At 48.1% G+C, this 13,544-nt stretch overlaps 5 protein-coding genes across 5 annotated transcripts; 3 read left to right on the top strand and 2 right to left on the bottom strand.

Annotated features, from left to right (window-relative positions):
* Positions 1-878: 878 nt before the first annotated feature.
* On the bottom strand, positions 879-2,441 carry TRIVIDRAFT_52669 (uncharacterized protein; the record flags this gene model as incomplete). Its single annotated transcript, XM_014100164.1, has 1 exon — positions 879-2,441. One exon carries the CDS (start codon positions 2,439-2,441, stop codon positions 879-881), a length of 1,563 nt encoding a protein of 520 aa, XP_013955639.1.
* A 997-nt stretch (positions 2,442-3,438) lies between these two features.
* Positions 3,439-4,884, top strand: TRIVIDRAFT_52690 (glycoside hydrolase family 5 protein; the record flags this gene model as incomplete). The annotated part of the gene is made up of 1 exon (XM_014100163.1): positions 3,439-4,884. The coding sequence occupies one exon, from the start codon at positions 3,439-3,441 to the stop codon at positions 4,882-4,884; it is 1,446 nt and encodes a 481-aa protein (XP_013955638.1).
* A 190-nt stretch (positions 4,885-5,074) lies between these two features.
* TRIVIDRAFT_52534 (uncharacterized protein) lies at positions 5,075-6,955 on the bottom strand (the record flags this gene model as incomplete). The annotated part of the gene is made up of 1 exon (XM_014100162.1): positions 5,075-6,955. The coding sequence occupies one exon, from the start codon at positions 6,953-6,955 to the stop codon at positions 5,075-5,077; it is 1,881 nt and encodes a 626-aa protein (XP_013955637.1).
* A 1,763-nt stretch (positions 6,956-8,718) lies between these two features.
* Positions 8,719-10,511, top strand: TRIVIDRAFT_133796 (uncharacterized protein; the record flags this gene model as incomplete). The annotated part of the gene is made up of 2 exons (XM_014100161.1): positions 8,719-9,107; positions 9,185-10,511. Coding segments are annotated over 2 exons (1,716 nt in total), but the record flags the coding sequence as incomplete, so codon positions are not given.
* A 727-nt stretch (positions 10,512-11,238) lies between these two features.
* TRIVIDRAFT_52546 (uncharacterized protein) lies at positions 11,239-12,969 on the top strand (the record flags this gene model as incomplete). Its single annotated transcript, XM_014100160.1, has 2 exons — positions 11,239-11,518; positions 11,627-12,969. The coding sequence occupies 2 exons, from the start codon at positions 11,239-11,241 to the stop codon at positions 12,967-12,969; spliced, it is 1,623 nt and encodes a 540-aa protein (XP_013955635.1).
* Positions 12,970-13,544: the final 575 nt, after the last annotated feature.

Here is a 13,544-nt window from a genome sequence, read left to right as displayed (position 1 = left end):
TATGAGGAATATGATTCGATAAACATATGTTTGGAGGTCGAGCGTAAAACAGTATGACTATCGCAATATATGATCCGATGTCATATTGAGATCAAGTACGCCATTCGAGTATATAAGCTGCTGCATTTTTTTTTTTTTTAATATTGTCTGGTTGAATATTTCCGATCTCCGTGAAACCTTCGAGCAAGGAAGACGAGAGCCTATTTGTGTTGCCACTGAAGGATCCAAGATCGCCAATTGATTTGAATTTGTCCAGCGCATTAACATGAAGCATTAATTAACTGCTGGTCAGCTAGGTATTTACACCGTCACGATTCATAGCATTCTATCGCGCCCAGGTTATAACCCTGTGAAGCAGTGGATAAAATGGCGAGATCGCGAACCGGTTGGCCGCTAGACGAATGATGTAGATGCTCTCTGGTGTATACGAAGTATATAGATCAGCTAATACCTATGTGGGGATATCTATGTAGTTATGAAAGATTTATATATAGCAGATGCAGGTGTGATGTCACATAACTTGCTTCGTAGTTTACAGCTCCTTTTATTTTTACACACTACTTAGTTAGCATTAAACTCATTCAGATCCACAAGCACAAAGAGATATTAGTGTTTTGCTGAACCAAACCATCGGGTTTGGAGCTCGCACTGTCCGATTGGTAGCATCGGTTCCCCGTTGTGTTAAGCGCCGTCTTCGGCGCTGAACTTCCGACGCTGTTGCGCCTTTTCTGATGTGAAAGGAAGACACCGGTGATCACTCATGACTGGAGGAAATTAATAAGTGGAAATTAGATTCATTTAGCTATATGACTCCATTACTTCCATGGCACCCATATTTAGATATTGGTAGTAAGCGTGGGCTTGCTTTACCACCGACATTATGCGACGTCAACATGATGGCTTTCTGCCTCAATAGTCTTCGCCGCAGCTCCTGTGCCGAGCACGCCATCTCCAAATGCTTCGGAAGCTTCCTCAAGAGTGTATCCATGAGTTTCTGGGAAGGTCAAAGCAACCCCTATTAGCTCCACAAGTAGAAGACCACAAAACACAATGTAGTACCTCCAGCTGATGGCCTCCATAGCGACGGGGTTGACAAATCCGTTGTAGACGTTGGTCATGGCATTCATCATGCTGAAAGTCGTCGTGCCTTTGGTACGAAGATAGTATGGCATAATCTCTGAAATGTACAAATTCGGGAGGGCGTTCATGCAAACATTGTAAGTGGCGTAGAAGAGGAAAATCATGGCCAATACTCCTTGACCGAGCGACTTTTGCTCAAAGTGTCGCTGTTCGTTGATGGCGGATAGTACCGTCCAAATGACAAAGATGACGAGCATGGTACCGAGTCCAAAGATGAACGTCGGCCGGCGCTTGATGCGACCGACGATGAAGCCGCTGATGATGGCGGTACCGAGATTGTAGACCATCAGGCCGCCATTGATCACCAACTGTTCCCGTGCAGAAGTAATGCCGATAGAGTTGAGGATCAAGTTGAGGTAGTACGACACCAAGCCGTTACCGCAAAGTTGTTGAGTAATGGCCAGCCAGACAACAACGAATAGACGATGGCGGTTAGCCTTTGTCCGTAGAAAGGCGCCCCAGCTAACTTCCTGGCTATTTTTGTCGTGGGAGATTGCAATCTTGATCTCGCTCAGTTCGAGTTCTACCAGCGGCATATTGGCGGCGTCGTTTCCGGCGTGATACTTGGCGAGTATTTCTCTTGCCTCGTCCTCCTTACCCTTATCAACTAGGTATCTGGGACTCTCTGGGATGAAGAACGAGCCCAAAAGCTGAGTCAAAGGGAGCAGTGCTTGCAGTAGAGACGGCAGCCTCCATGCCCATTCATCTGAAACACCCATATAATTCGTTCCGTATGTGACCCAGGCCGCAATGGTAGCCCCGGCGTACCAAGACGGCCCGAAGATTGCGGTAATAACACCTCGGTGGCTTGGATATGCTAGTTCAGAAACCAGGCAAGGGCTTGCTACAATGACAAACATGCCCCCGACACCAATGATGAATCTGGCAACGAAAAACATGGCGTAGTTCTGACTGGCAGCTTGAAGAGCAGCTCCAATGCATACAATAAAACTGCCGAGCCGGATGCCCCACAGTCTTCCGTATTTGTCGCTGAACCATGAGGCAGCGAGGAAAGTAGCAATATTTCCAAAGACATAGGCGTTGGATAGAGCGCCCAAGTGAGGGCCTGTTGGATTGTGGAAGTAATCTCTCCATTGGGGCAAGGACTGGAGGCCGTTGAGGAGAGAGCCATCATAGCCATTGGTGGAATTGCCCAACAGAGGGACGATGAGACAGATATTCAGAACAAGGAGATGGCGAACCTGCCACCATGGCCGGCCGTATTTTGGAAGAACTTGTTGGAGAGCATCTTCCGGGCCCGCTGTCTCTGCAGCTGTCTGCTCACTCTCGTTCTTGGTCATGCTAGAACCAGAAGAGAATTATTGTATTAGAGAGGAGAAAAGATAAAGGATATCTGCATATGAAGAGACGAATCGAGGCAATGGATCGTGATGTAACACTTCCCAAGACATGCCTAATCGTGGGGTTTAAATGCTGATCCGAAACCTGGGGCCCCGCACGATCTTGCAGGGAATCGAACCATATGCCGGTAAAATAACCTTGATTCAAGAAGAAAAACCTTGTTTTCAGCTGGTGAGGCTGCTCTGCAGATGTAAGAACTGGGCTGAGACTGGATCATGGGGTTAAGAGAAGAATTGAAGAGGTAGAGAAATAGTTGCCGACACTCCGCCTATGTAAAGGGATTGGTGGAGAGCAGTTGGCGTTGCCGACATTCCACTTGGTTGCCATGACTCGTAAAAAAACGAGCCATAAGCGGGTAACGAACGAACTCTTAAGGGGCTCTGAGCGGATGCTGCAAACTAGCGAGATGAATAGGCTGTATAGAAAGCATGTTTAAGTACTTGAAAAAAAAATTTACTGCAATATCTAGTCGTTTCTATTATATCTACAGAGTGCGGAGAGGGATTTTTCTGTTTCTCGAGGTTAGGCCTCTCTGTGTTGGAACTATAGACAACTTCCTACTAGGTACTCCGTACAAGTAGTAAGCATTGGAAACCGGAGAATGGTCCCGATTTTAGCCTCTGAGCTTATTTGGAGCATTTACTACAGGCTATTTTGACGGGAGCATTTGTTTTGCCTGCCGACATTCCGCACGTTTCTCCGCGTTTTATTCCACGAATATGGACATTAAGGCGAACTCCACCCCTACGAACTATCTAGCGCCAATTAACTAGAGAATATCTTGCCGATGGCGGAATCTCCACGTACTTCTATATATACGTGCGGCCAGCTGAAGGATGCTTCTCACAGGCCGCCAAGCTCATCCTTCTGAGCACACAACCCTTTTTCTTGCTCAAACACTTTCGCCATACACGCATTAAGCACACATCTTCCAAAATGACCGTGGGCGGCTTCTTGCATACCAAGGGGACTAAGATCCTTAGGCCAGATGGCACTCCCATCGTCCTTCGCGGGGCTGCCACCGGTGGCCATCTCAACATGGAGAACTTCATCACAGGATTCCCTGGCCACGAAGAGGAGCACAAGGAAGCAATGTTGAAAACCATGGGCAAAGAGAAGTACGATTTTTTCTGGTCCAAGTTTTACGAATACTTTTGGACGGACAAGGATGCCGAACTATTTGCCTCCATGAAGTTCAATTGCCTTAGAATCCCATTCAACTATCGGCACTTTCTCGATGATTCTGATCTTACCAAGATAAAGCCCGAGGGCTTTGCTCTGATCGACAGAATAGTTGAAAGCTGCGCCAATCATGGTATCTACACAATTCTGGACTTGCACGCTGTTCCCGGCGGCCAAAATCAAGACTGGCACTCTGACAGCGCCATCCACAAGGCGCAATTCTGGGATTTCACATATTTCCAAGACCGAATGATTGATCTCTGGCAAGCAATTGCATCACATTATAAGAACAATACTTGGGTGGCCGGGTATAACCCCTTGAATGAGCCGGCCGACCCAAGCCACGTCCGTCTCATTCAGTTCTACGACAGAGTAGACAAGGCTATCCGAGAAGTGGACCCAAACCACATCTTGTTCTTGGATGGCAACACGTATGCGGCGGATTTTAGGCAATTCCCCAAGACGCCTTATGCCAATACAGTCTATTCCATTCATGACTATTCCAACTATGGCTTCCCTAAGACCCCTGAGAAATACACAGGAACAAAGGTCCAGCGAGAAAAGCTCAAGCAGCAATATGAGCGCAAGATTGAATACATGAAAGAGCTCAACGTGCCTGTCTGGAATGGCGAATGGGGGCCTGTCTATGCATCGAAGATGCGCGGTGACGATGCAGTCGAAGAAACAAACGCGTCAAGATACCACGTACTGAAAGATCAGTTGGCTGTTTACGCCGAGGGCGATCCATCTGGAGATAAGAGTCCTATCTCATGGAGCATCTGGCTGTACAAAGATATTGGCTACCAAGGCCTCACGCACATCTCCCCCGAATCCAAATGGTACACCCATCTCCGATCATGGCTCGACAAAAAACTCGAGTTAGGTCTCGACCGCTGGGGTCGCGATGAAAACATTGCCGTCGAAAAAAGCATTTATAAGCCTATAAAGGATCATTTCAGGGCAGTCATTCCGGAACATCTTCAGCGATCAGTGTATCCTAAGACGTGGGATGTAGGCGACTACATCGACCGAGTGCTAAGGGATATGCTTCTATCCCAATACTTGACGCATGAATTTGCAGAATATTTCAAGGATTTGTCGTTTGAAGAGTTGGATGAATTGGCTGGGTCGTTCAAATTGGAGAACATGGTGGTTAGAAACGAGCTGGTAGAGATTCTACGAAACTCTCACAAAGACTAAGAAGAAAAAATATGGTTTGAATGAAATGGGACAGAGCCCTCATACAAACATTAAGTCGTGATTTCATAGGTAGGTAGCTAGAGTATGAATACCAACAATTAGTCTATGTACTACACTACTGCGGCCAAAATACCTACCCTTGTATGTACTATTTTAACGGTGATTATACATGGCTAGTACCTCGAGAAGCCTAAGCCCGCTCCATCTTTTTGTACATCCCCCACACACCCTTGATCAATCCCTCTACGGAGTTGGGATCTCCCATATAACCATCTCCGGGATTTCCGTTCTTGTCTTTCCAAACACCATCATCCGATACTCTTCCAAATAACTTCGTATTCTGGTTTCTCTCAATTCCATCTCTCCATTTAGCGCATATTTCAGGACTGTCCACCATAACGTTTATCTCTTGGCTGTGAAACCAAGATTGGGTATCCTGGTTACCACTTCCTTGAATTCCAACAATGCCATCTGCAATGAGGAGCTTGACGTGACAGCAGCGAGTTCGGAAGGTTTGATGAATTGGGTGATCCTGGTCTTTGCCAACATAATCGTATATATGCAAAAGTTTACGCTCTGGTCCATCTTTGGGAAGGAGAGACAACAGATTGCGTGCCGCTTGCTCGTTTGTCCCGCCTTGTCCTGGAATGATTTCTCCAGCATCATTGTACCCAAAGCACACGTAGTATGTCACTTCAACACCGCATTTCAGCGCCTCAACTAACGCAGGAATGAGTGGCGCGGCGTTTAGATCCGGAGTTTGAATGAAGATGTTGTTTTGGGCGTTGCGGATTAATGACAGCCAAGCTTCGTTTTGGGGTACAAACACGTTTTTAGAGTCGACATTTCCATACGGAGGGCGCGATACGATGGCTATTGGAACCGGGTAGGGAGTGGACGTAGCGATGTAAGGTATCATTTCGCTCCCATCGGGAATATCAGGGCCTGTTGGTGCAATATGGTCCTTTACTGCAAGATTCAGCTGGCGGTTGGCGGCCTGAAGTCGCGTTTCATCTGGTTTAGTAGAATAGCACGACTGCATGCGTGTGATTTCCCCGGCCATGTCAATATCATAGTGGGGATCTTCTGGCGTATGCTCCGGGAGACCGGGATGTGATTGACCGTTTAATGCGACCCGTTCTTGATCTCCACCCGCTCCCCGATCGAGATATAGAGGCTCCTCACTGGATGTTGGCAAACCCCCCAGGGATGCTGGAGAGTTATGTGAAGGGAGAATGGGGTCGAAAGGGTGCTTCCATGTGATCAGAGCTGTGTCGTAGATGCTGTCAACGATTGGTCCTTCTAGATGCGTCATCATTTCCATGTTGGGGTTGTCTTCCATGTTGTTGCTCATGACTATCGCAATCTTGCGATCAACCACACAGAATTTGGCATGAAGCGTGCCCAGGACCAATTTGTGCAGACTGACGACTTCCATATCAAGATTAGGGATCTCCTCAGGAGCAGGCAACTGGATAGCCTTGGAAGAATAAGTAGCTGGGCTGATGCGCTGATGCGGATCAAGCGCACTGGCGGCTGTTGCTTTGTCGTACATCAACTTGACCACAACCCTTTGTTTCCTCTCTCCAGCCCGTCTGGACAGCTCAATAAGTGCGTTTTTGATGAGCCTCTGGGCAACAGAAGGCGACCAGTTGCAGGTAATGAAAAACACCTCCCTCTCTGCCCGCGCGATAACATTTGAGACATGACGAATGACGTCCACCAGCGGCGCAATGACAGTCAACGGGATTGTGCCGTGAGAGCCCATCAACGGGGGAGACACCACGCTAGAAAGCGCATCTGCATCTAGACATCGGAGAGCGTCTGCAAATGCCTGGAGGAATAAAGGGCTCGGAACCGTGGGACCCCAGTTACCGCATTGGAGGGCCAAATCCAGTATCTGGGGAGACGGCAGTGGTCTGTCTTTATCTGGGGAGCGACGAAGATCTTTCTCGTAGTGCCCATACAGTTGCTTTGCGATGGCTCCAGGGCTTTCAGTTGGGTTCTTGGCCAGGATGGAACTGATGGTGTTGGGGGTCTGGCATAGCCTCAGCACATGGTCGGATACCATTGCGACTCAGGTTAATCGGAGAAGAGAGACAGCCGAATGGTGTATTCCGTACAAAATGGAAGCTCTTGTGTGGTGTAGAATTGACAGTGAAGAGAAGAAAATGGAACTGCGCCGCTCCCTCTTGGAGGGTTTGGCAACTCTTCGGGTGCATTATCGTCTTGTTTGTTTGATCTTCCGTATTATTGATGCTAGTGTGGGGTCATGAAACGTCATGGAGTGGTGGCGCCCTAAAACTTGGCTTTCTTCCCGTCAGCGTCCTCCAAGCCTAGATCTGGATTTGTGGTAGAATGGCAGACGTGAGTGGCTGTCACATTCTGGATGCGTTGCCGGATTGCCGTTTGGCTTCCCAGAAGGTCGCTAGACTGGCCGAAATCCCGATGGCTGCGCTGTGTGGATCGCACACGTGGGGGATGAGTTAGGGGCATGGACGAAAACGGAGAAGTCGGGCATGAAGCAGAAACGTGTGAATTGAGGGGGGGTTGATGAGGAGCAGATTTGCGATTGAGGCCATCGCCATGGCTGGAATAGGAAATCGGAAGCTCTCCGAAGCGGTGCATTCGACAACCCACGGCCGCAGATGACGGCTCTTACTTACATGACGCACGAATCCATTCTAATACGGGCCCGTCTGATGTGCGGCAGCCCCGCCCAATTTCCCCATCAGCGTGGAAGCGCATCTCCAGAGTTTAGAGTTCCTTTCAACACTTTTGGTGAGAGCCAACACAGCGATCTGCTTCAAGGGTCTTGTTATTGCATCGGTTGGCAGTGGCAAATCATTATGCATTAACGAGTGTTGCACCTATTTCGCCTTGTTATGGGTGGTGTGCATGTTTCACCCGAGTTCGCCCTGCTGCAACTAGCAGTCTGCTTTGTTGGATCTGCCTCACCAGGTTATGCGTACATGTACACGATCCCCCGATTCGCAATCCCATACTTTACCTCTGTGTCCTCACGATTCCAAAAATGGTGGGCAAAAAATCGTGGATCCCACAGGGCGATAACGGCTCTTGATGCTCCCACTGGCTCAACTCGGCTGTTTGGCTCATACAGGCTCTATGTGGGAGTCTTACATCAACTGCCCTCTTAACTGCTCCTCGTGGTTTCAACATGCTGCTTCCACTGAGGATCGAGCATCAACTTCGCAGCACAACAGAATCATTTCAAATCATCTCACTAAGCTGTTAGGCCAGTCAGGGTCATAACCTGTTGGATATCTCATCAATGAGAGTGTAATAGGAAAGGAAATTATTGAAGCCTATATAGCTTAGCCGCCCCACAAAGGTGAATCGAAGTGTTCGTTCGCTGCTCAAATTGAGGCGAAGGTTACTTGTATCTTGCGTATCCATGCCTTACCTAACGAAGGCAATTGCTATTTGTCCTACCATAATGTGGCTGAGAGCATCTGTCTTACGATATGAAGGCGAGGTCTTTGTCCTACCAGTTGAAAGACATATATTAAAGGGCTGTGGTCGGTGCATTATGGTTATTCGCCATAGATCTTTACACATTAGAGTCACGGCGCCATCATGGCTCCTAATACTAATAATGATTGCTCTACCTTACCAGAGCTTGCATCTGCTGAGAGTCTCCCAGACGTTGATTTGGAAAGTCCCCATCTTTTAGAGGATGATATGCCAGAGTCTCCAAATAAACGTCCAGCATCTGATGCAAGTGATCACCCAACCATAACGCCGCCGTTACCATCCGCAGAGAACGCTCAACAAAATGGTATTCAGGGTGAGAGCTGCGAAATACCACAAAAGTCCTCCTCACAAGAGCCATCGACTGTTAAATGGGTCATTGGATGGCGATTCCCTGTCTTGGTGCTCTCTACATTTCTGACCGGGATACTTGTCGACGTGGCCCATCATATCTATTATCAAAGCCTAGAGAACACCCCAGTGCAGTCCTCCAACCAGCAGGTCTGGGCCATTAGGATTGGATCTGGCCTAGCATTTCTCAATAAAACCTGCTTGGTCGCAGTCATGGGCATGGTTGCCACTCAGCAGATATGGTTCACTGTACGACGCAAGTTCATCACGCTGCGAGGGATTGATAACATGTTCAAACTTATGAACGACCCGACCGCCATCTTCAATCGTGATTTATTGACGCGAGCAAAAACTCTTGTTCTACTAGCCAGCCTTTCTTGGTGAGTAAAGTCTAACTAAATGACGGCTATCTTGACTCTGGAAAGACGCCATGACTTACCTACTTTGCTATGTGTAGGCTTGTGCCGCTGATCGCCGTTGTCACACCAGCGACGCTTTCTGTTAGAATATCGCTAGAGACAACAACCATCCCCACAATTGTGCCAACTGTTAGTTTCGGCAACTACTTCAACTGGGTTTTGAGAACAACGGCCGATGTGGGCCCAAGTGCGGACATAAGCCGTCTTTTCTCTGCCACATGCTCATCAGTTTCATACCTACCATTGGCAGCGCCGTTCCCCAACTCATCCTATGAGCTTAGCTATTGGGCTCCAACTTACAAGTGCGGCAACCTTGACGAGTTTCTGGCTGAACTGATATCCCCCTCTTGGGAGCGGTGGAACTGGATGTTAGACCCTGATCCATCATCATTCAAGGAAGCTTGGGACGAGGAGATTAAACTACAGCCAGACCATGCCTACCTGGCCGTGATTCCCGAAAGAACACCAAATGCCTTTTTCATCTGGGCGGCGGGAACCGGCTCTGGTTCGGGCAACTCATCGAACGGCACCAAGATTGTTTGCCATCTTTACAACACCACTTATGAACTATCTATACGCTTTGACAACGGCGTCCAATCAATTATACCTGTCAATATCTCTTATCTACATCCACAGGGGTGGACCTACGATTACGGGCCAGACCTACCTGGCGATGACGACGAGACAATCACATCTTGGATAACAAGACGTCTATTCAGCTCCCTTTTGTCAGGGAGCATAATCATAGATGGGGAGGATGAATCCATCAACACAGATCCGGAAGGTAAACTCAACTTCATTGCAGATTCCGAATCACAAATGCCCTTATTAAATTCGGGGCTTATTAGCTGCCCTGAAATGTGGAATTCGAGCATATTCAACCAGACTTGGTTTCATCAACCCAGTGGTTTTGGCAGCTGTCGTAATCAATCTCTGGCCAAAGCGATTGAGGATCTGTCGAGGAATTTTACATACAGCCTGATGACTTTCCAGCAAGACAACCATGTATTCAATGCTATTGTTCCAGTTGCAATGACCGCTCCCCACAATCTGTATTCTTACGACAAGACAACCCTGGTGGCCACCTATGTAGCAGGCATATGTGTCGTCTTTTTTTGGATAGGTATCGGATATATTACTCTCTGGAGTAACGGTATTGTAAGTAGCACGTCTTTTTCAGCCATACTTCTCACTACGAGAAATACCTACTTCGACAGTCTCGCGAAAGGATACTCGGTAGGGTCGGATACACTCCCCGACGAGATTGGCAACGTGCGGCTGAAATTTGGACGCGTGAATAATGAAAAACTGGGAGAGCACGCTGCATTTGGCATTGACGGAACTGTCACTAAACTTCAGAAGGGAGATGTTGTATTCTGAACCCTCCGGAACCAATATAAATGCCTCGATATGGAATTGAGAGATTGAGGCAGACTATAAGCGCTAGATCAACGAGCTATTTGAGGAGCTAACAAAAATTGGCCACCTTATTCGAATCTACTACATCAGGTGGCTGGGAAGCTGTGCCACCAGGCATGAACACCTTGGGCCAACAAAACAGCCCTGGTCGTCCAGGGAGAGCAGGATTAAGTGCATCAAGTCAATGGTTCATGGCTAGCCCCTTCGCGCTCCATAATAATGTTCATGTCCTACTAGAGGAAAGGATTAGTTGGACAGGGCTAGTTAGGCTGGACGCATCCCATCTTCAATCGTCGTTCTCAGAAGAGAAATAAATGTCAAAAAGCCTAGTGTTGTTGCTATCCCGAGGCAATCCGCTTTAGAATGAATAGAAGACAAATGGAATTAAGGTTTTGGCAAGGCCAAGACAGGAAGCAATTTAACCGCCACAATCCTGGGCCCTGACATGGCTTTCAATTTAGCCGGGACGGGATATTCGGCCTGCTACCCCAGATTTTCATGCATCTACTGATTCAATTCAATGGCTCTTGCCGATATTCCGCGTCGACTCGAAGATTCTCTTGAGAACTTCATAATACACAAGCCAGGCAAGAGACCAATCATGAGTGTTACGTCGGCTCGAGGTCGTGTCGGGTCAAAAGACCTCTCGGAAGAGCTCCACACTGCAGATCTCATGACTGCGGCATCTCAACCGCAAGGAAGAAAACGACCGGCTCCCCGAGGAACGGCGGCTTACGCACGCAAACGAGCTGTCACCGCATGCCAAGTCTGCCGTGCCAGACGGACCAAGTGCGACAATAAGAAACCAGCCTGTTCTTTCTGCGAGAAGACAGGAGCAAAATGTGTGACTGAGCCCTCAGACTACTCGGCCTTTGACCCGGCAAGCCTAAAGATTCTGGAGAGGCTGGATCGGATTGAGAGTTTATTGGAATCACAATCACGAGACAAACCGGGTGGCTTTCCGAGACAAGGCGACGATGCTGAAACGCAAAACGAGACCCATCAGGATGACTCTAATGGGCGGCAACACTCCCGCTCTCTCCAGATCGTGTCTTCCGAAGTCCTTGGCTGGCCGGTTTTCGGCAACCAATTTGGCCTGCAAGCCAATGCCATTGCAGTTCTTCGGCGAAAGCCTCCGAAGCCAATACAACCGTCTTCCTCTGCGCTCGAGTCCTTTCTGGGCAATACCGGCGCCAGCAACAGGCTGATTACAAACTTCATTCAACACGTCCATATCAAGAATCCTATCCTAGAGCTAGCCAGTCTCAGGCGCATGGTTCAACATGCCTGCCTCGAGGGCGTTGGATGGGATGCTGAATCTTGCTTGGTGCTCCTTGTCTGGGCCTTGGGTGCTATTTCAATGCCTTTTCAGCAGCCTGAACAGCCTTGCGACCAGGAAAGCCTCGAGCTGGGTGCAGCACTCTTTGGTGCCGCTACCAAGAGGCTTGGAATAGTCTTCGCAGAGAGCGGCATAATATCTGCGCAATGTTTCTTTTACGCTGGCGTTTATCTCATGTCAATGTTTCAACCAGTTTCAGCATGGAGACATTTCCTACAGGCCTTGGCATACTGTCAAGAATTCGACTTCGCCATAGAAGCATCACAAAATCCGCAAACGTTGACAAGCCCTCCTGAAACATCTCCAACGGAGCAGCGCCTGTACTGGTCTTGCTGGAAATCTGAGGTAGAACTACGCATGTGTCTCGGGCTTTTTGACTTCCAGACGCAGGATCGCGTATATCCTGGCCATTTCCCCAATCCGCCAGCAAATCCCGAGAAAGACGACAGAGCATGGTTTTTCTACCTTGCCGAAATATCTCTCCGACGACTGAATACTCGCGCGCGTAACGATATTGGGCGGATTTTATCATCGTTAGAGGTTGACGGCAATACCGAGGCGCGTTTAATTGAAGTAGTCGACTCGTATGATCAACAGGCTGAAGCATGGCTTACCTCATTACCAGAGACCATCAGCATCGATTCAGATCCCCATGAGGATGATATACTCAAGTTCATTCTTCGCTGCCATCTTGTAGATTTTAATGAGCTCATTTTCTGGACATTCGTCGACAGTGCAGTTAACAGTAAGGAAAGTCTAACAGAAGACATGAGTCGTTATGCTCGTCGAGGTTTGGCAACCTGCGCAAAGCGTATGAGAACTGCAGGACTAGGTTGTTCGTATCGGCATCACGGAACTTGGCTGCTATTGCAATCTTGTGCTCGAAGTGCAATGGTCTTGCTATCTGCTGCCTTTTCAGAACACGCACAGAGCCTCTTACCAGAGAATTGGGTTCATTCAGTTGAAGCTTGTATAAGTATGCTGAAGCAATGGAAAGATGAAGATGCTGGAATTTCAGACCATGTCGTGGTTTTGAGACAGCTTCTGGACAAGTTTAATAGCTAATTAGTCGAGAGAATATGACCATGTCTATGTTTAGCCCCGCAGCAGACCTCCGCTCCTTGCTATACGACTCTAAGAGAGCTTCTCCTCCCCAGCCATGTATGTTCGCGGCAAGCTTCCAAGTCAGATTAAAGACATCCTTTATACCCGAGTTCAGGCCGTGGCCGCCAGCAGGCGCAAGACGGTGAGCTGTGATGCGTCAGTAGGATCACACACTGTTTGCTAAAAATTTCGCTTACCAGAGTCGCCGTAAAGAAATACCCTCCCATTCATCAATCGAAATGAATCAGCAATACATATAGCAGCTTTCTATCTGTTAATCACACAAAGTTCGTCCACCTTAATGTCGGAAGGTTGCCCGCCAGCCACCAAGTTTCTTGTTGAATTCTTCGACATTGTCTCCATCTTCAAGGTTGTTTCCAGGAGTGGCTGGAATTTGCATTGTAAAGGTGGGTTTTCCGTCTTGATTTATAACGATAGCTCTGTTTCCATTGTAAAGGTGCCAGAATTCACCATACTTTGAGATTTTTGCAGCATTGTTTGATATAAAGTGAATCAGTAGCATATTGAGTGGCCTT

The sequence above is a fragment of the Trichoderma virens genome, assembly GCF_000170995.1.
Source record: "Trichoderma virens Gv29-8 chromosome Unknown TRIVIscaffold_71, whole genome shotgun sequence".
Lineage (NCBI taxonomy): Eukaryota > Fungi > Ascomycota > Sordariomycetes > Hypocreales > Hypocreaceae > Trichoderma > Trichoderma virens.
Note: the sequence above shows the minus strand (reverse complement) of the source record. Positions and strands in the feature narration are given on the sequence as shown.